This window comes from Equus caballus, chromosome 10, assembly GCF_041296265.1.
Source record: "Equus caballus isolate H_3958 breed thoroughbred chromosome 10, TB-T2T, whole genome shotgun sequence".
Classification (NCBI taxonomy): Eukaryota; Metazoa; Chordata; class Mammalia; order Perissodactyla; family Equidae; genus Equus; species Equus caballus.
The window spans coordinates 2,889,856-2,911,496 of record NC_091693.1 but is presented as its reverse complement, the minus strand read 5'-3'; the positions used below and the strand labels follow the sequence as shown (position 1 = coordinate 2,911,496).

Below are 21,641 nucleotides of genomic sequence, written 5' to 3'. Positions count from 1 at the left end.
TTAATTGGGAAAAATAAGGCCAAAGATGCTAATGCGTATCACAACTCACACACACACGCCCCTGGACCGGTGCCCTCCTCTCCAGAACCCCTGCTTCTGCTGCTGCTGTCTCAGGCGCCATCCTTCCTCCCCTCGGAGACGCAGCTTGCTCAGGTTTCGGGGGCATCACTGTCCGGGTGTGGCTGCAGGAAGTGCTGTGCCATGGAAAGGCCCCTGGAGTAGAAACCACGGGTCCTTTTTAGAAGCCCGTCCTTCCGAATAATCTTGGCTCTTCACCTCACCACCATGGCCACCAGCCTGGACCAAGCCACCTGGAGGTCTTACCTGGGCAATTGTCACAGCCTACTCACTGGACTCCTGACCTTGCCCTTGCCCCCTAAATTAATTCTCCACACATCTGTCTTTGTGATCTTTGACAAATGAAAATCTGAGCACGTCTCTCCCCTCCTTCATGCCTTCCATGGCTTTCCATGTCCCCACTCCTCTGCTCCCTTACCCTGCTCCCTTACCCTTCTTCATTTCTCCATGACAATTCATTCTGCCCACAGCATACTTTATTCTCAGGCATTCCACCTGGTTATTTTCTCTCTTGCTGGAAGGTGAGGTCTGTAAGAGAGAGCCTTTGTCCTATTCAGTCCTGATGGCCCTTTGGCCCATCACCTCCTAGGCATGCTAATATTTATGGAAGACACACAGTTTCTTTAAACCCTCAGCTTCCTCAGCTATCAAAGGGGGCAAGAAATTCTGGGAGCTTCACCCCTTAGAGGTGTGTGGGGACTGATGAAAAGATGAGGCGAGCAGATCCCCGCCTGTGGCGTAAGCAATGCCACAGGATCACTGTGGAGGCTGTGGCTTCAGGGTTCTAACTTTGCAAGATGCATCCCCATCATCACAGGCCACTCTGGAGGGCGAACCATGGCATCTTCTCTAGAGACAATAGCTACAGCACTCCTTCCAGTTGAGAAACCTGAGTCTATTGAAAATAAATTAGTAATGCCTCATTCTCAATGAAAAAGTCTCGGAGAGATTTATAATTTTATTTTTTCTAAGTGTACAGAATAACATAAATCAAAAGAAGCAATAGTCTACCTTGTGTTTTGACTACTTTGACCCTCTTCAACCTCTGCCAATTTTTATCTCATTTTTGTTTAACTTTATACATCAGAGTTTAATTTGAGAGCTGGTCGGGAAGACAGTGATGTATAGGTTACATCAAGTGCAGCTGAAATTACCCGGTCCCCGGGGACTTCAGGCTGAAGGAGGGTCCCCGTCCTGTTCCAGGGGGTAGAAGAGGAATGGTGCAGTTTGCCCCCTGAGCCCAGCCCCTCCCCCCAGCAGGCCTCATTGCTGCCTCTCATTTATTGATCGGGCCAGGTTTGAGGAGCTCGCAAGACTGCGTCCGGCCAGGGCACCTGCTTCCCAGCACAGCCAGGGGCTCAAAGCGTCGGCCACGGTGGACCATATCACTTTAGGAACCAGAAAAGGAGTACTGTTAGCAATGATTTTTCCCCTTCTTTAAATTGTTACCTTCTCTGGGGAAGTGTGCCCAGTTGGCAGTGTGGTCTGGCCGAAGAGAATGCTGGTCTTGGTTTTCTCAGTGTCCAGAGCAGTGCTTGACATCCCACAGATTACTCGATGAGAATTGATGCATGCATGCATGAATGAATGCATGAGTTGTCTTCGCTTCCTCATTACTGTTGGTGTTCCAGCTGGCCTCAAGTATTTTTCGAGAGGGTGAACAAACTAGATGAACTGGATCACTGGCATAAGAATGGGTGAGCTGCTGTCCATCCTAGAAACTCCAAATGTAGCTTACGGATGCTGGGACTGGAAGGGGGCTTGAGATCTTCTCATCCAATTCTTGTCTATCGCATCAATGCTCACTAAGACATCCCGGCCAGGGACTGAACAACCTCTATTAAACTCCTCCAGGGATAAGCCACTTGAGCCGTGACCCACGGGTTGGCATTTTTTGCATGTACATTTCCTTCATAGCACTTATCAGAGTTTGAAATTACACACTTGTGCAATTATTTCATTAAAGTCTGTCTCCCCACTAGATCCTAAGAACACTGACAAGTTCTGTAATTAATTCACAAGGAAAGGCTGTTCACCTGTATCCCTAGGGTCAGGCACAGGGCATAGCATCTAGGAAGTACCCTATAAACGTTTCGGAATGCATGAGTCCAAAATAAACTGTGGTGGAGGCGATGCTCTGATTTGTTATCAGGGGGCAGGAATGAGAGCAAGAAGTGAAAATGCCCAGGTACAGAAGTCATATTACACCTGACCACCCGATCCACTCTCAGTACAAAGGCCAGTAAGGAGGTTGAGGGAAGCAGGACAAGGTAGCTGGATTTTGGATTCTACCAGCAGTGGCAAATATCTCTAGCCGATTCTTTGCTCTAGGCCTGCGCTGTCTGATACGGTAGCTACTGGCCACCTGTGTGGCTATGAAGCACTTGATAGGTGAGTGGTCTGAATTGAGATGTGTTGTAAGTGTAAAATACACACCAGATTCCAAAGGTTGACATGAAAAAAGAATGAAAAAGATATCGTTAATAATTTTCATATTGATTATATGTTGAAATGATAACTTTTTGGATATAATTGGTTAAATAAAACGTATCATTAAAATTAATTTCTCCTGTTTCTTTTGCTTTTCTTAAATGTGGCTACAATTAAATTTAGAACTGCAATTGTGACTTGCATTATATTCTAGCACTGTTCTAGAGGAAAGGCCTTGAAGGACTTATTAATTGGTCAAGAGCCTTCACATGAATGCCCACCACTGGCACGGCTGAAGTTCTGTCTATTCTGGGGCTGGCATTGTGTTCTGTACTTTACTGCCTAGTTAAACAAAGGTTTATACCTTTGACCTAGTAAGTTTATTTTGGGGATGACATCCTGAAGAAATAATCTGAAACGTGAAAAAATTCTTTATACATAAAGTACTAATGATAGCATTATATAATATGAAGGAAAAATAGAAAATAACCTAAACATCTAAACAGTAGAATTTACCTATTAACTCAATTGCATCCACTCAACAGAATATTATGCAACCATCAAAAACCCTGTTTACCAAAGATTTTATTGTAACACGGCAGAGCGCTGTGATGATGCTCAATGAAAAATTCAGACTTCAAAGCTGTGCCACCGTATTCCTGCGGCTCGAGAGGACGCACTCGGGACGGCCAGTGGGAGTTCTACCAAACCACTACTGGAGAATGAGATGATGAATGACTTCTCTTTTCTTCTTTCTGTTTTTTTTGATTAAATTGTATCTAATAAGCTTTCAATAAAAGAGAAGTATGCATATCTTGTCTCAAGTAAAATGGGCCAATCTCAGGAGTTTGCCTGAGTGTGTAAACGGCTGCAGGTGGAGAGGCACGTCGATGCAGGTCTGCCCTTTTAAGGCACACACAGTCCCAAAGCAAGCCCCACACTTTCTGTCTGAAAGTACGACCCCCACCGCTTGTACCTGGTGGGTCATCGAGTCCCTTAGACAAGGAAACATGTCCTCCATCGACCCGAGACTCCTCCCTGAGGGCAGCCGCTGCAGCGGTCCTCCCAGCACGGAGCTGCACAGGCGGGGTGCTCCAAAGAGGGCATTGCACCCGTGCTGGTTTTCTGCTGCTTCCTCACACCTTTCTCCTGCGCGGTGCCCCGGGAACCCCACTTGGATGACTGTTTCAATGTATGGCCTTTGCCAACTAGCTTCTGGCAGGGTTTTCCAAAGTGGAGTCCTGGCAGGGGAGTGGAGGACGAGAAGACAGGGCAGTCTGAGGATGCTGTCCCCTGGCCACCTCCCTGTGGGTCCGAAGGTCCCAGCTCTAAAGATGCCCCTTACCATACTCCCTCTGGCTTCCAGTAACCAACTGCTATCCCATTCCTGTCAGGCCTCAGGGTTGTAACAATTCTGCTTATCTTCTCTTGTGCCTTCCTTCACCTCTGCCAAGGCCTCTTTAGGAAATCCTCCTCGAATAATCCTGGATTGAGTGAGTCCTCTCTTTCCCGCCAGGACCCTGAACTGCCACAGGACTTAATTGAAAATGCAGTGCCTGGGCCACACAGTGTACCAAGAAGAGGCACAAAGCACATTCCAGGAGGTGTGGGGTCCTTGAGCCTGTGGTGTGCGGGGTAGGGGCTGAGTTCTAGGGCTCACACAGCTGAGTTCAAATTCAAGCTCTGCCCCTTCTAATAGCCAGGAGGTCCTTAAGGCATTCCTTTACCTCTCCAGGTCTCGCCTTCCTCATCTGAAAAGTGAGGTAAGAACACCTACATTCATGAACATTGTGCGTTCATGAACATCAGATCAAATGAGACAAGATACGGAAACTTCCCAGTGTGGTGCCCAGTGTGGAGTAACGCCCTCAGGGAATGCTCACTATCGCTATTATTTCTATTACCCCCTCGGGCTGTTAGACCCCCCCCCCCACCAATGCAAAAGCCCTATCAAATCACCACTTCTGGGGACAAGCAGCAGGATGGTCTAAACCCTGCCCCCCTCCCGGATTGCAGACACTCAAGAAAGGCCCCCACAGCTGCACTACGCTGTGGTGGAGACACCCACGTGAACAGAGAGGGGCTTACTCACAGAGAGGAGTGAGAAGACCCAGCAGGAGATGAAGAGCATTTTGAGAAAATCACTTGTTTATTTAAATATTGTACTTAGGAAAAATGCCAGAATGAGAAATATGGGTGTTTGTGGTAATAATCAAAAGGGGGAAGAAGGGATAAAAATGATCAAAAACACAAGAAAGAATTATAAGATGTTTGAAATAAAATTTGCATCTTGAAAATATCTGTACTTCGACCTCAGAATGAGTGTATCTTGTAAAAGCTCTTTGAAAACACTTCCCTGCTCTCTTTGTCTCTTCTTTATAAGGCATCTTCTCTTTAACTCCCTTTGGGGAACTTCTTATAAATGAGGATTTGCGTCTCGAGGGATTACTCTGGTTAGGAAAGTGTTTTATTAAAAAATATATGTTTGCCACAGAATCCTGAGCGATATAATTAGCTGGTCCCTTCTGTTTTATTGTAAAAGGCTCTATGGCCAAGTTCTAATTAAACATATTCTCAGGACGTTTGAAATGTGAAGGTGCCTAAGAAATGGGCACTAAAATGAAAGAAGCCAAGGCTTGGGGGAGGTAAGCCGGAATGCCGCGTCTCTGGCCGCAGTGTACCAAGAAGTTTGGCCTCATTTCTGTTCCTAGGTGCACAGCTGTCATGATCCTAAGCCTGGCCCAGCTCACAATGGTGGGACCCTACCATGCATCTGGGAGGCAGAGTCCTGGGCTGGAATTCTGGGGACCAGGATGTGTGATAGGTTATCACGTCCAAAGTGAGCGTTGCTAAGGTCCCTGCCAGCTCTGACATTCTGGATGTGTTCCTTTGCTGGTTGTTGCCACCTAGCATAACAACGTTCTGAAAGCCCATACTTCATTTTAGTTTGAGAATTTAGGTGTGAAAAACGAGGCCATGGCATCTTGCTCTTGATGGTACTACATAAGCAGGCTGGCTCAACCACGAGAGGCAGTGAATGCCCTCCTCTGTAAAATGGGTAGAATGATGTTTACCTGTCTCCCTTTTGGAGAAGCAAGTGACTTGGAGGTGGAAGCACCCTGTCTGCATACAGCAGGATGGGCCAGGAGCTCCCAGGAGTTCAGAGTTTAGAAATAGGTCCTCTGAACCCCCAACCTTGGCGCCCTGTGTGGCACCCTCTTTCTTTGCAAAGCACCTTCACATCCATTAAAACCTCTTTAGAAACAGGCAGAACTCTCATTCATTGCTGGTGGGGATACAAAATGACACTGTCGCTTTGGAAAACATTTTGGCAGCTTCTTATAAAGTGAAACATGCTCTTACCATAGAACCTAGCAACCCCACTCCTCTGAATTAAGACCCAGGAGAAACGAAAACTCATGTTCACATAAAACCTGTACGCCCAGGTTTATAGCCGCTTTATTTATAATTGCCTCAAACTAGAAACAGGCCAGTTGTCCTTCAACTGATGCATGGATAAACAAACTGGGACCGCCACACAAACTATCGATACACTCAACAGCATGGATAAATCTCAAATACATTAGACTAAGTGAAAGAAGCCAGACTCAAAAGGTGACATAGCGTAGTCCCATTCGTATTATACTCCGGAAAAGGAAAAACTGTAGAGATGAAGGACAGATCAGCGCGACCTGGGGCGGGGGAGCAGCAGTGAAGGGCGGGAGGACACTCTGACTACAGAAGGGCAGCACCAAGCAGTGTTCTGGGGTGATGGAAGTGTTCCAGATCTTGGCTGCAGTGGTAGTTACGTGACTCTATGAATCTGTCAAAATTCAGAGAACTGTATACAAAAAGAGTGAATTTTACTCTGTGTAAATTAAAAATAAATTTTAAAAGCCCATAGGCTTGGCAGTGAATGTGATGGCTGTTTGAGGTTGAACCCGCTTCCCCATACTCATTTTATCCTACAACGGATGCCTATTAAGCCAATCAAGGCATGGCGTTCCCTGGTGATGGCTTCTGCTCCACACAAGGCGCCCCTGAAAACCAAAGGGAAGGACACAGATTACATGGGGCAGTGCAAAGTTTGTCTTTTATTCTCTTTCCTACTGGCTGTGAACAAAGAAGCTAGCACTTCTAGTTACCACCTGTGGCCCTCTTGAAATCATGACATGAAACACCTTGAGGATGAGATGATGCTGAGAACGGAGCTGAGAGTCAGAAGGCAGAGGAAACCAGTTCCTGACGGTCTAATTGAGCCAGGACTCACCACTAGAAATTTTCCTTATGCCAGTTCAAGGAGGGGGTTGTATTACTCGCAGACTAGCAAATGCACTCAGGGATCTCGTTGAAACAGTTCTGTTCTGAGCCAGGGTCCCAACACAACTTGAAACAAACTGGGCAATAAAGAGCTTCTATGAAACAACAGGAAACACGTATCCAACAGAAAATGGGAAAAGGGCTTGAACAGGCATCTCATGAATAAGGAAATCCAAAGGACCACAAACATATCCAAAGGTGCTCAATCTCATTAGCATCCACGGGAATGCAAATTAAACGCAGTGAGACAGCAGCCACAACCACTAGAATAGAAAACACTAAAAAGAAGGGGAAAAAAGCTAATGATATCATATGCTGACAAGGATGTAGAACAATAGGAACGTTTCAAAATGGTATGTGGAAGTAAAAATGGACACAATCACTTTGGGAAACACTTGGGAGATGTACATACCCTGTGATCAAGCAACCCCACACCTACATACAGGCTCTTCCACACATGCATAGCACATGAACAAGCGTGTTCACAGGGGCAGTTTTCATAACAGACCAAAAAACTGGAAAAAAAGAAAAACCTGCTATAATGCAATATATTCACGGTCTTTCAGCTTTGAAAATGACCAGCTGCACACATCCGCACAGTTAAATCTCACAAACATAATGCTGAATAAAAGAAACAAGATACAAAATAATTCGTTCAATATAATTTCATTTATGTAAAGTTTAGAAAAAGGCACAGGGATCCACCCTGAAGTGTTCAAACTACAAAGCAAGGCAAGAAAGTGATGACAGGCACAGTCAAGGTCGTGGTGGCCTGCAGGAAAGGGGCTGTAATTAGCGGGTGCGTGTCAGGGGCTTCTGGGGAGGGAGTGGTGGCTATTCAGGTGTTATACTTATTATTTACAATAATAATCATATTTTAATTATTATTTAAACTATACCCATATGATTTACACATTTTTCTACTTTTTCAGTATGTCTCACACACAGAAACATAGGATGTAAAAAATCAGATGCCAGAGAAATGCTGAAAACCAGTCTGGAGCCAGGAATGTGGAATGAGTGACTCTGAGTGAGGAATTCTGAAGGATTGGCCCCAAAGAGAGACAATCCAGAAGGTCACAAGCTTTGCTTTACCTCATCACCACTTATTCCAGTCAGAGGCCTTTTAAAAGTGTTTGCTTTTAAGTAAAAGTTGTCTCCTTTGAAAGTTTCGGTTCTCTCTCTTGAGTTTAATGCACGTTAATCTTATAGAGTGCTCTCACTGATGCATTACAGGTTAGATCAGCTCTGCGCCTTACATGAGTCTGCAAAGACGAAAGGGAGCTCTCCTATCCAACTGCTCCTTATGTGCCTGGAGGTCTTTCATCTTAAAAACTCAATCAGAGCCAGAAATCCAGGAGAACACACCAGCACCTCTTGAGCAAGTGAAATGCACACTGTGGGGTCCAAGGCACAAACTTCATGCAGCTTCCTTGCAGAGAATTCCTTCCTGCTCTTATTTGAGCCTAATTACTCTATTTTAAATATAAATCTAACATGTTCAGATGTCCGTTTCCCAGAATACATCAGCTTAGAAAGGTGAAAGTGGAGGGAACGGCCAGGAGAGCCCGTGACAGCTAAGAAGGTGCCGCCGTGTGGTGTGAGAAGACAGATGGAAAACATTTCACCTCTCCTAGGCTTCTGGAGGCACAGCAGTGAAATGCTCAATTAGAAATTAACTAAATCCTTTTTTAAAAAAATCAGGAACATGCTCAGTGCGTAATAAATGATTACCATCAAACATTTAGCAAGCTTTATCATTCAAAAAAGTAAGTTTTAGAGATATTTTCCTGTAAAGACGTCATTCTGTGACAATGCCAAATATGTGAATCTAAACCCTAGCCCCTGTGAGTATATGTGTGTGCATGGACACAAACACTCAACGACACACAGCAACTACATGTACATAGATGTATGTTGGAAAACACTAACCCATATTTTGATGCTGCCTGTGGTGGTTTGGATCCTATTAAAGAATTCGGGATTTGGATGGAATTTACCCTGATAGCTGAACAATTACGGAACAGCTGCATCCTCAGAACGAAATGACCTTTTCATCAAGTTACAAAACATTAAAGGTTAAAGAATGTTTGAAAGGAAGTTAATACTTTTAAAATATTGGGGAAATTGCCATCCTTTCAAAGACCTGACCGAAATGAGAGGAAAGTCCTGGACAGCATGTAGGAGCGTTTTTGTGGGGAGGCGTGACATATCTGCATCACCGGCTTCATTCAAAACTCTGAATGAACCTACCTCCTCAGGAACTGAGCAGAGGGGGCCTGTGACGAGCACAGCGTGCGGGAGCTCAGCAAGGAACCCTTAGCAGGCTGGTCCCTAATTGCAATTTTAAAGTCACATCTCTTCCTCTTGCAAGCAGCGATGGCAAAGAGAGCAAATCAATGAGAGTGTCAGCTTTTCCAGGCTTCTATTTTCCATCTGACGTGGATGGTGCAAATTCCAGTTGCTACTTACAGGGAAAATAGAAATATCAGGGAGGCTTTGCACCAGACCCCTTCCTCTCATTAGCTCCCAGAAAGGCCTGGAGAAACCTGCTGTATTTGCCCTGCAGATGCCCACTCGTCCCAGAAAGTCAGGAGGCCTGGGCCCCCACCCCCAACCTTCAGCAACTCCCCCTTCCTTTCTTTTTGCCCCACTCCAACCACCTGCCTGCATCCTTGGCACATCCAATCTCAGCCCATGTATAAACCTTTGTCTTCAGGGAGGTCTGATCCTGTGGCTAGCCTTCTCACAGTGGCTGCAGGAGGGGTCACCATTTATTGGACAACTACTATGTGCCAAGCTCTTCACCAAAGCACCAACACACTTCATCTTGTGTAGGCCTCACTGGTACCTGCGAAGTGGGCTCTACTGTGACTTGCCCATGGGCACACAGCCAGTAATGCTGCTCTTCATCTTTCAAACCCTATTCTGACCTTGAAAGCTCCCAGCATGTAGCATAAAGACCTGAAGGCTTCAAAGGGCATCTCCAACTTTGATTGAAGTTTTCCTCCCAGTCCCTACTCAGTACTTAAGATGAACAGAACTGCCCCATTTTAGAGATGAAAGAGTTGAGGCTCAAAGAGCCAGGGCAATCTCTCAAGGTCACTGGGGAGTGATGGACCCGGAGCCCAGGCCCTGCACTCCATAGTCAGAGCTTGCCTTCACCTGCAATGTGCACACCCAGAGCAGACCCACTGTGTGCGTGACCTTTCTGTGCTGCTGACCAGGACTTCTCTCTTAAGAGGAAAGGACTCGTCGCACTCCACATTCTTTCGTGCACCACGTGCTCCTTCATTCTTTGTGCTGGGTCCCGCTGAGCCAGGATTGGGTGCTGGGCTGGACGGTCAGTGCTCTACCTTCTCCCCTCTACTGTCTCCCTTCTTGACTCTCAGCTTGCCCCAGATAGGGCCATCCTCCAGAAAGAGAGCAGCTTGCATTTCTGGACATTTGAGAGGGGAGTGACTCCTGGACAAATTTCACCGTTGGAGGATGACTCTGGCCCATTTTCAAGTCTCATTTTTCTTGGCTGGCAGGTGAGGCCTGAGGAGGAGGAAGGAGGGTTTGTGGGCTGCCTGTCAAGGGAGGCCTCCCTGCCATGTCTGCCCTATAGTCAGCCCGCCTGGAGACGCCGCGGGCCTGCGCCCTTCACAGACCCTGGCGGCCTCCCAGGACAGCAGGCCTCCTCCTAGTGGGAGCCCTGTGCCCAGACATTGAGGTCGGCTGGGACCGAAGTTCTCTTGCAAAGCAGGGAGGCCCCCTTTGCACCTGCACCCATTCCTGTCACCAGCTGTTTCCCCAGCAAGCCCAGGGCCAGAGCCCTTTCTCTTCAGCCAAAACACGCCTAAAAACCTTAAATGATGCAAAAGGCTTCTTGCGAATTGAACCAAAATTAATCTCCTTATTTGGATAACATATTTTGAAGGTATTGGTAATATCTGTACAGTGATCACTGGCAAAATTCACTCTCCCTCAAATTCGTATTCAGTACCTACCGTTTTTTTCTATGTGCGCTTACAGTTAGTGGCCAGCCTGGGGTCCGGCTCTAAGAGCTCCGCCTCCTCCCTTGAATAGAAGGGAAGGATGGCTACAGAGGAGGACAGAGCTGAGGCTGTCTCCCAGAATGGGGCATAGAGGCCCCTCTGGGCCGAATGCAGACTTTCCTTCAGCAGGACCACCACCTGCAGACCCTTTTGGCTGGGAGGAGAGGCCAGGGGGTGGGGATCAAGCACTCCCTGGGGCAGTTTTAGCTGGGAGATCAAGAAAGAGCAATGTGCTCACCACTTCACAATAGAGAGAGACAGGAGCACTTCTGAAAACCCTATACTTTAAAAAGAAGCCTGCGGGGGCAGGGCACCTGGCACCAGAGGGGGCGGGGTGTGTGGGGGAGAGATGCTCAGTGGACAAAAGGTGTAGGTTGTCCTTGGTGGAAGCCAACCCAGTATTCCCCGCAAAAGTGTCCCTGAGTGCTGAGCCACCAGCAGGAGCCAGGTCAGGAGGCCAGCTCACCTGGTGCCTTTGGAGTCCCATTTCCTGGGCGACCAGGGGTCGGCACCATTGCAGAGCCTGTCCTTCCGTGTGCACCAGCACACCCACTTATTTCCACACCCCTCCTAGCTGGGCGTTTACACCCTGATGGGCACTGTACACAAGTCTCTGCTGGCATGCCTTTGCACACTCACAGGAGCGGGAGCTCCTGCCTTGAGGTCGGGGTGCTTCCTCCAGGCCATGTTTTCCCAGGGGAGGAGTTCTGCCTGCTGAGGTCATTGTCAGCATGCTGGCACTGCCCCCTCAGGCTTTCCCAGGGGCTGGGCTCCCACAGCCTGCCCAAGGTTGGCGGTCCTAGGCAGGGTGCAGGCCCTGGAGCACCCCAACCTAGTCCTAGCTTCCAGAGCCCTGGACTGCCGGGCCTGCGTGGGCACACAGTCCTCCACGCAGGGCAAGGAAGATTTGTCTGCTCCAGAATTTCAATATTGGAGGTCGTAGTCTGGGGTGGGCAAAGGTCTTGTCTTCAAGCTATGTCAATGGGGCAATCACAGTTTTAAACTAAGTTCTAGGTGTCTTGGGGAACCTAGGGAAGATAGTTGGGGTGAAGGTGCTAGAGCTCTCCTTAAACCCCTCCTTGGGGTCACCACCTGCCTCTGCAACCCATGTGCAAGTGCAAGACGCAGGCGGAGACTGCGGCGCACCTAGTCGGCTAGACCAGCCTTGAGCGCACCCCAGCCCACTACCTCCTCCCTCCCCATCGCCCCCTCCCCGCCCCCATCCCTGGGGCGGGAGCTGCCACGCACGCTGTCCCGCCTCTAGAGGGCGCTGATGGAGAGGTGGCACAGCCAGCTCCCGCTGCCGGCTCAAAGGGGGAGCCCCAGGGACTCCACCCCTAACCCCAGGCCTAATTTGAATATTTCATTGGCTGCCGCCAGTCTGGTCAATTTATCATGCAAATACGGGTGCCCTCCGCGACTGAGAGGAGCCGCCGCCCGCGCAGGAGAGCGGCGCCCGATTGGTAGCCGAGACAGCGGCATCTGTAATATTTTTCTTTGGGCATTAGAGTCATTTACCAATGCCATCCCCGCAACTCCAGGCACTGAATCACAAGCCACTTAAAGGGTTTTATTGGCAGCTTTGAAACTTTTTAACATATTCTTTTATTTTTAAACCAAGTGTCAACCTATTTCTGACCTCCCCTCCCCCTCCCTCTAAAAAGCTGCAGCAACCACAAACTAGTTTGTCCCCTCGCGATCTGTGCACCGGCGGACCCTGCCTTGTCAGAGGGAGAAGGACCTCTCTGGGGTGAGCACTTGGTAGACCCGAAATATGCAACCTTTGGGAATTCTTATGGGGGTCCAGGAGTGACTGATAGAAGAGAAAACACAAAAAGAAAACAGAGAGATAGGAGGAGGAAATAAGAAAGAAGACGAAAGAGATGTGGGAAAGAGAAGTGGCAGAAGGACGAAGAGGGGGAGGAATTCAGAGCTTCTCTGAGGAAGAGGAAAATCTTGGAGTTAGCAAAGCGTTGGAGAGCGGAGACCATCCGCATAGGAAGGACCTGACCCTCTGACCACCATATCCCAAAGAACTCTGGCTCCCCTATTCTGGAAATACACGTGATACGCACCAAGTGTCAAGAAATAAAAATGAGAAAGAACGAGGCCCCAGCGCAGCGTCCCTCTCTCTTGCACCTGCTCCACCGAGAAATTGCGCTCCGTCTTTCCCGTTTGGAAACTCAGGGACAAACACAAAACCATAACGTGTAAGACAGAAAAGAAGAGCGATATAGTGAAAGAGAAAAGGGAAACATGGTTCTTCCTCATCTTGCAAATTCCCTGGCTAGTTGATGAGGTCACCAGGCTTGCGAAGCTGGGCTGTCTGGTCTGAGACCTCCTCCTCCTCCAGGGCTCCTGCATTCGAGGAGCGGGAGCTCAGCCTCGCATCGGGCAGCCCACGCATTGACTCAGACACGCGCCGGTGCCCGCAGCTTCCGTATCTGCGCGGGAAGAGATGGGCGCCTGTGCATTCCAGCCAGCAAAGACCTGCTCGCTTCCAGCCAGGGGTGAACGCCACCGCGGCTGCAGCGCTCTCCAGCGCAGTTTTTTTGGTTTGTTGTAAGCGTTGCCCAAGTGGTTTACAAAAACTCATTTCACCCAGAGTGGGAAGAAACACGCCACGCTGTAGCGAGTAATCCAGGAAATTCCCCGCACAACTCAAGTCGACGCGTGGGATTTGACCAAAGGGCATTTCGGCAGAAATTGCGCCCTCCAAGCTGAACTTAATATACATCTATCCTCCTTAGACCAAAACAAAGACTTTTTATTTTCTTTATTTAATCCTCGGTCTCCTAAAAAAGTTTTTCTGAAAGTTCGTAAATGATTGAGCTTGAAAGAGAATTAGGGAAGAAAAGGGAGTTGAGTCTAAAACTGGGCTCCTCAAATCTGAAGACGAGGGGCTGAGAGCACAGGAAAGCGGGGAGGTGCGGAGGGGAAGAGCCGCAGCCAGTTTTCCTGAATCCCGAGGAAGTAGTCCCTAAGAATCACCCAACCGGGAGATGCATGTGTAGGCAGACCAGTTTCCCTTGATAACTATGTACCCTCCTTCCCCGTTAGCAGTATAGTTTTTGGTTTTGTTTTTAAAGACGTTTATAATTGCTTGGAAATCCTGAGTCAGAAAAAAACAGACATCCAGGAGGGGGACCTGCCGGCCCTGGCTTCCTACAGGGGCTGGACCAGGTCAGCTTCCACCCAAAATTCTCACTGTACTGTCCTGCCCAGGAGCTCAGGGCGAGCAGGGGCGCCTAGACCGCGGGCGTCGTCAAGGCAGGCCCGGAAAGATCGAAGGCCCTTTTGCCTTTGAGTAGAGTGGTCCTGGCGGGAATGGCGGGCGTGCAGTGGGTACAGTTGGCAAAGTTGGGTGAGACCTGTGTGGCTGAGCTACAGGAAATTTACAAACCAGGAAGCCCCCGCCCGCCGGAGGGGAGGGGTTGGGCGCGTGTGTCTCCGTGTATATGCGGGGGGGCGGGGGGGGAGGGGGGGAGGTAGGCGCTGCTTGCCCCCAACACCGATTCTTGATTTTGAACCCGGAGATGTCTCCTACCTGTTTTCGAAGAATGCCCCACCCCGCCCCCAGCTCACATCCCGGCGCGCCTAATGCAGCTCCCCCGAGGCCCCACAGAAGTGGCATTAATAGACCGCTCCGATTTTCGAAGGTTTATTTCACGTCAAAACTGTAAAAGTTCTTGGGAGAATTTACAGACAAAACATCTGGTTCGTTAAAACAAAGCTACCGGAAAAAGAGAAACAAACTTCGCTGCTGTGTAAATGCACTTTTAGCAAACAGTTTACCGCCTGGCGAGGGCCTGGCCCCAGGGTCCGAATCCTTCGCGCTCCGCCGGGGCTGAGGTCCCGTCCGATTCTTGGCTGAGGTGTGGTATGCAGGCGGCGGCAGGCAGGCAGCTCTCCTGCACCCAGGGCACTTTCTCTTGCCTAGCCAAGCCTGTGGTGTGAGCAGGAGAGTGGAAGGGGCAGACGGGAGCACTAGTGTTCCAGGCGGGCGCAGGCAGGAGAGCAGTGGGCGCCGCCCCCCTTGGCGTTGCAGGGCAGGCGCTGGGCTCCCATAAGGCCCACCGCCGGGCCAGATGCCCTCACGCATTGAAATGGGGTGCAGGCTCCTGGAGCTTACTCTCCAGGTGGCCCGCTACTCCCTCGGGGCACGAAGAACCCCTCTCCAAGGTCTGGGCTTAGGCCCCTGGGCGCCTGGGGTCCCAGCCGACCCTGGCTACTCGTCCTGGACCGACAGTTTCGAGGACGCCTTTTTCCTGAAATCTTTTCCCTTACTGCCCATCCCAAATGAGGGCACACTTCAGCCTTGCTGGGGTCTGGCGGTCTGTCACCCACTGCCCTCAACCGCACCTTGAACACAACCTCGGCTGCCTCCCGGCGGTGGCCGGGCTGCTCCTTCCCTGGCATGAACTTCCCGACTCTTGCCGCCGTGTTGCGGGCGAGATCCTTGCCCCTCTCCCGCACACTTGTTCCCAGCCACGCCCGCGTACTTTTTCTTTTTTCGAACTCCTCCGGGTGGGGATCGGGTTAGCCAAGGGCACGAACGCCCCCGGGGTGGGATAGACCTGCGCAGCTAGGCCCTGAGACTGGGGCCTGTGGCTCCTTGAGTTCGGAAAACTGGAGTCGGATTTCTAATCCTCGACCAGAAGAAGCGACATTTGGGAGCATTTGTACTGAATAGGGCTCCGCGCCTGGCCACGGGGGAGGAGCGGGGTTCCACGGGGCCCCAGGCGCAGTCTTGGGGTCAGGAGTTGTCTTCAAGCCTTCTGGGAATTTCCACGGCTTGTAAATGTTACCACCGCACTGCGGGGTGAGCCACCTGGCAGCAGCCAGTTTCCCTTATGGGCGTTGGCCGCTGGGCATTTCGGTGTGTCGCCCCACTGCCCCTCAGCCTTTCTCTCTTTTTATTTTCAGGGATTTAAAAAATTATTCCCAGAAACGTGGCACCTTCCAGAGGTGGGGGCATCTAACTGGCCTAGGGGATTACTTTTTGCGTAACTCACGCAGCTAAGAAGTGACCAGGTGCTGGTGCAGGGGTGGAAGCCTGTTGTTGCTTTTCAAAGGTATCTGCAACTCTTCAGAGTGGGGTAAAAAGATTTCTGCACAATGTGTCTTCTACAGAGTTCTAGCTCCTCCGCCGGGCGCGGGCTTTTCCGCCCCCTAGTCTAGCGTGCATGCAGTTTGGCCGCTGGATGTGGGGCATGAAGCCCGCACCCTGGAGCGCGTCCGTCCTTGCCGCGGGAAGGAACCCCAGCGAGCGCCGCCGCGGCTGTCCCCGGCCTCCTCCGGAACCGTGCAGACCTCCGTGCTCCTGGAGAGCAGTCCTGTATCCCTTTTAAGTCGCGATTCGGCGAACGAACACACGCAAAGCTTTACCCGCTTATGTAGTCGACTGAGGGGCACAACTCTAACAGAAATATTTGCAGTAGGAATAAAGTCAGGTAAAATGCCGGCTACAGCCGCCCCGCAGATGTCCGAGGAGTGGGTCCTCCGCGCGCCCTTCCCCTGAAGTTCTTAGGGGGGAGCACAAGAAAGGTCCTTTGGCCTGGCCAAACTGATCAGGGACATATGTGAAGATGTTTGTCCTTTGGACAGCTGGGCGTGGGGGGCAGTGGGGAAAAGCAAGAAGCAAAAGCTGGGGAACGTGCAACCACAGCGGAGGTCAGCACTCTCAGAGAATGGCGCCGGGGAGCTCCCCGACAAGCTCTGGCTTCTCAAACATATGGCCCTGCCCTTTCTCCCTCTGTAAATAACATGTGAATTATAGACTTACTGCCAACCAGACACCATTTCTCCCTAAATCGAGCCCGCGGTTCTCACTGGGATCCGCGTTTCCCCCCCTCCTCTCGCTCCTCCCTGTCAGGCCGTGTCGTGCAGCAGCCAGGCGGGGCCTGGCAAAGTTTTAGCTTGAGACCTTCTGGCTAAGACCTGCCTGGCATCCTCAACAGCCCCAGACCCGGCCAGCTGAAGCGGGTTAAGCCCCTGCATTCAGGTAGCTAATGGCTCTATACTGTGCTTGGTGCGGATTTGGGAAGCCTCCCTTCCTTCTTTCCTCCACCGCACCCAGTCCACAGAGAGAACTTGGTGGAATGTAAGTGCTGGGTTGACACTGTACTCCTCCATCTGCCCCATCCCTAGAATGGCCTGCAAAACTAGTGACGTTTTGCGGTCCCAATATTAAACGGGGTGCGTTTGACTAAAAGAACACCCTAGAGATCACGGTTCCAAGCCGGGCCAAAACCCTGTTGGCGTGTCCGGGCAAGGCAGCGCGGTCGCAGTATGCACTCAGCATAGCCCGTGTTGTGCGTGACGGACTGTCGCTACGATGTGCAGCTCATTGACACTGATGGATGCGCCAATGGTTGGACGGACAGATGTTAGGGCGGATCGCGCAGCGCGCGGCGCCTGAGCGGGGGAGGGCGAGGCGGTGATCTGCGGTGGCTCCGGGCGGCGCGGAGAACTGAGCTCAGGCCGAGACCGGCAGGGGGAGGGGGCGGAGGAACAGAGGTTTGGAGAGCGGCGCGGGGAAGGAGAGGAGGGGGGAGCACGAGCCAGGGCGATACTCTGCCATCCGTGCGCGGCGCCCAGCGCTGTGCGCACACCACAACCGGCAGGCCTAAGTGGGCGATCGGCGCTTTGGAGGCGAGCCGGGGGCGGGCAGGAGCTGACCTCGCGCGACGCCTACCCTCCTCCAGGCAAGAGGGGCCCAGCGCCGCGACAGAACCGTGAGGCCACGGGCGGTGTCTGCCAACTCACCGTTTCCTCGTTCGCAAGAAGCGTTTCACGCCCCACGGCCGCGTCTCCGGGCCTGGAGGGGCAGTCGCTCCGGCCTCTGCGGCTGCAGGCACACACTGCACGCCGCGCCCCTGCCCCGAGTCCGCCACACACGGCCAGCCCCGGAGCCCAGCCACAGCCCGGTTCTGACTCCCCGCAACAGCCCGGGGTCCGCACCCCGCAACTCCGAGCGCTCCAGCGCGCGACGGCGCCGGAGGCGGCTTTATAGCCCGGGAGGCCGGCGGCGGCACATCTGCATTCAAGGAGGCGTCTGGACCGAGCCCAAGCCCGCAGGCTGGGGCGAGCGGAGACTTTTGATCTTACCGTCAGGGTGAGATCACGGTCTCCTGGTCTAAAAGAAAAGAAAGCATGCCCGTGAACTTTTAAAACAAACTTGCAGAAACAGTCATAAAGACAAAATAAAGAGGAGAGCGGGCAGAAGAAGAGGGAGAAAGAAACTAGGAAAGAAAGATTAAAAAAGGAAAAAAAAAGAAAAAGAAAGGAAGGGAGGAAGAAGAAGGCCGGGGTTTGCAGCTCCGGGAGCGCTCAAGCAGCCAGTCCCAGGGCGCGGGGCTCCGGCCCTCGCCAGGACTATCGGACGTGGGACCCAGGGGAGTCCCTGCGCCCCAGCCGGCGTGCCCAGAAGCAGCGCTGCCTCGGGGACCGCCGGCCCGGCGGCCGCCCCCGCGCCCCCGCCACCGCCGCCCAGCAGCGCCCGGAGCCGGCCCCGCCGCGGCCGCCCCATTCCCGGCCCAAGAGCTGGCCCAGGGAGACGCAATCGAGCCCGCAGCGCATCGATGCGCCGCCGCCCGCGCCGCTCGGGCTCGGTCTCCGGCTCCCGCTCAGCCGCCGCCGCTCGGGGGTCGTCCCAATGAGCTCCGGCCCACCCGCGCCCTCGCGGCCGCCCGTAAGTGAGCCTGCGTCGCCCCGCCGCCACCGCAGCCCTGCCAGCTCCTCCTCTCCGTGGCCCGCCGGCCTGGCCCGCTGGGCGCCTCAGCGACCCCAATCACCCAATCAATAATCAATTCTGCTCGCCCAGTCCTGCCGGCGGGCCCGGCGCTAGGCGCGGCGGCCCCCTTCCGGGGCGCCCAGGGGCGGGGGATGGGCTTGGGAGCCTGAGTTTCTTCCCCCGCCCCGTCCCGCCCTCGGATCTGCCTGCGCCCGGGACGGGGGCGCGGCCCGGCGCCTAGGGGGCGAGGGGCGGGGTGGATGGGCTGGGATCCTCCCAGTCAGGAGAGGAAACTTGAAGGTACCCCCCTCCCACACCGACCCCCGGGACGGGCCCGGGAAAGTTTGCCCGGGAAAAAAAAATTGGGGGAAGTGGCGGCGGCGGGTCCCGGGGGAGGAGCCGGGTCGCGCGGGGTCTGAGAGCAGCCCCCACCCACTCTGGCCCGCGCAGCCTCCTCCCACGAGGGCGCCGGCGCCCGCCCGCGGGCCCTGGCATCCCCGGGAGGCGCGGGCCTAGGCCCGGGGACCGGGCTGGGGGCTCTGGACGCAGCGAGTGGAGAGGAGTGCGGCCCGGGCGAGGCAGCTGGGGGCGGCCAGGGGGCGAGGCCGGGTGGGGAACAGGGGCGGGCGGGGGTAGCGAGCGCCCCGGGACGCGCTCGGCCGGGCCGGCGCCGCGCCCCTGCGTGCGCGCACGGGGCGGAGGCGCACGGGCGGCACCCCCTCCCCAGACTGGGCGGGGGTCCTAGACAGGCCCCGGGCCGGGAGCGGGGGCGCGGCGCCCCCGCGGGCGGGCGAGTGACACGATCATCTCCTTTTCCTTTAAGCTTGCCTGTTGCCGCCGCCGCCGCTCCAGCCGCGCCACGGGCAGAAGACTGGACCGCTGAGCCCAAGGCTGCGGCGGCGGCTGAGCGCCCCTCGATGCCCTGACCCCCCGTCCGGGGGCGGGGGCCGGGCAGGACCGGCCCGGGCCGCTCCGGCGCTCCTCCTCCCACCCCTCTGCCCGCCTTCTCCCCCTCTCCCCGCCCCCCGGCCCCGAACCCCGCGCACCTCGTCTGGGGACGGGGCGGGGGGGGGCAGGGCCGCCGCTCCTCCCCGCCCCCTCCTCCTCCGGCCTCTGGAGCGATTTGTCAAACTTCCCATTCCGCCGGCAGCGCGGTCCTCCTCCTCCTCCTCCTTCACCACCTCCTCCTCCTCTGCCTCCTCCTCCCCCCGCGCTCCTCCCTCCCCGCGCCTCCCTCGCCCGCCCTCCTTCTTCCCTCCGCACGTTCGGGGATCGCGGAGGAGCGTGGAGAGGGGGGGACGCGGAGAGCCGGGGCGCAGCAGCATCCTGCGGGCGGCCGCTCTCCGGGGGGGAGGCTGAGAGCCGGCCCGCCTCGCCCCCCCCGCGGGCCCGCCGCCCCTCCCTCCCGCTCCTCAGCCCGGCAGCGGCGGCGGCGGCGGCGGCGGCGGCGGCAGTGGCAGTCGCCGGAGGAGCATCATGCCGAGGAGGAAGCAGCAGGCGCCCCGGCGCGCAGCAGGTACGAGCCGCTTCCCCTTCCTCCTCTCCTCCTCCTCCTCTTCCTCTCCTCGCCCCGCGTCTCCAGCCGGCGGCGGCCCCGCTCCTTGCCCCGCTCCTCGCCCCTCTCCCTCTGCCGGCGCAGAGTAACTCCGGGGCGGCGGGCTCGCTCGCCGCTCTCCTCTCCGGGTGCGTGCGCCCGCCTCGCGTCCCGGCGCCCCCGGACGCCCCGCCGCGCTCTGCCCTCTTCCCGCTCGCACCCACTTGGGGAGCCGCGCTCGCTCGCTCGGCGCGAACGGAGCCGGGCTGAGTCCCTGTCTCCTCTGCTCTCTGGCTGCGGAGGGGACGGGAAGGAGCCCTCTTCTGTCTCTTCCTGTGAGGGGCGGGCGGGGTCACCTGAGTTCCCTGGGACACCTTCTGTGTCCTCCCGTGGCCGGCCGGCGAGGGACTGCCCGGTGTCTGCGGAGCGAAAGAGAGCGAGTGAGTGAGTGAGCAGGTCCCTTCGTCCACCTTACTGCTAATCCGATTGATCCGTCATTTATTGGGCCCAAACCGGGCACGGCGGTGGAAACCACAGCGCTCAGGGTCTGGGTATTGTCAGATGACTGTCAAGTCCCCGTTAGAAGCCGGCGTTTCCTTGACCCCTGTTTGTGCTCCCTTACCCGCCCTGCTCCTTCCACTGCTTCTCCCACCCTCGTCTCCTCATAGCACTTACTTCTGAGACGTGTCTGAGTACTTTTTTTCCCTTTTTTTTTTTTTTTGCCAGGAGTGTCAACTCCTGTTAAGACTGAGCCGATTTTTTTTTCTTTTCTGGAAAAAGCATCATTGAAAACAAAACAAAACCCACACACATAACATTATTTTGCAATAATGTCAGTTGGGGGCACGTTGCCTGGAAGAAGGGCTTCTGGACCTTTGCCACCCTTGATTTGATGACTGATTGATCGCCTGTCACGCTGCTGCCTTTGATCTATTCATTCCCAATAAACATCAATAAATCACTCGCAATGGTGAGGCCAAGCTCTGTGACGTCACTAGGGCCCTGTCAGTGCAACTTCAGGGATTTGGGGCGGATTGCTGAGAGGACCACATATGGACGGGATGTATTTTGATATGAGTAACACTCAGATGTGCAGAGGTTCAGATGCTGCCTGAATGGGAGGGTTAAGTGGATGTTCATTTCTTTTCTTTTCTCTTCTTTTCTTTTGGTGGAAGAAGCGGGGGCCGAGAGAAGGGTCAGGGCGTTGCTTGGTGCCCTTCTTGGATGAAGGCGTTGTACCATGCTGCCCCTGAGTGCCTGTAGTAACAGTGGGGGTGCCGGTGAGGGTCATTTCCATCATGTCAACGGGCACTGCCGGTGGAGCTCACGCATTGGCTGCACTCTGAGCTGAAGTGTCCTTCGCAGGTCCCAGAGAGGGAATGCTGCTCTTTCTTCTCCCAGAAATGTACTTTCCTGTTTGCGTCTTAAGAAAATTTTAGGAGGAAACAGACTTGGTTTGGGGCATATAATGCAGGTTTTGCTGTCGGTCCTCGGTGTTGCCCAA

At 53.7% G+C, this 21,641-nt stretch overlaps 1 protein-coding gene and 1 long non-coding RNA gene across 3 annotated transcripts in view; one reads left to right on the top strand and one right to left on the bottom strand.

The window, feature by feature from the left end:
- The window catches only part of LOC138915691 (uncharacterized), a 28,546-nt gene extending 8,741 nt beyond the window's left edge, over window positions 1-19,805 (bottom strand). The window contains exons 1-3 of one of the 2 annotated variants that reach the window (XR_011421804.1): window positions 19,650-19,805; window positions 1,528-10,368; window positions 50-213 (exon numbers count right to left, since the gene is read on the bottom strand). This is a non-coding gene — a long non-coding RNA (uncharacterized lncRNA). Of the gene's footprint in view, window positions 1-49; window positions 10,369-19,649 lie in introns of both variants that reach the window. The other variant, XR_011421803.1, reaches the window with a different exon arrangement.
- TSHZ3 (teashirt zinc finger homeobox 3) overlaps window positions 19,758-21,641 on the top strand; it is a 69,010-nt gene continuing 67,126 nt past the window's right edge. The window contains exon 1 of the mRNA XM_023649474.2: window positions 19,758-20,119. Coding sequence (XP_023505242.1) covers window positions 20,080-20,119 — 40 coding nt within the window. The 5' untranslated portion in view covers window positions 19,758-20,079. The remainder of the gene's footprint in view (window positions 20,120-21,641) is intronic.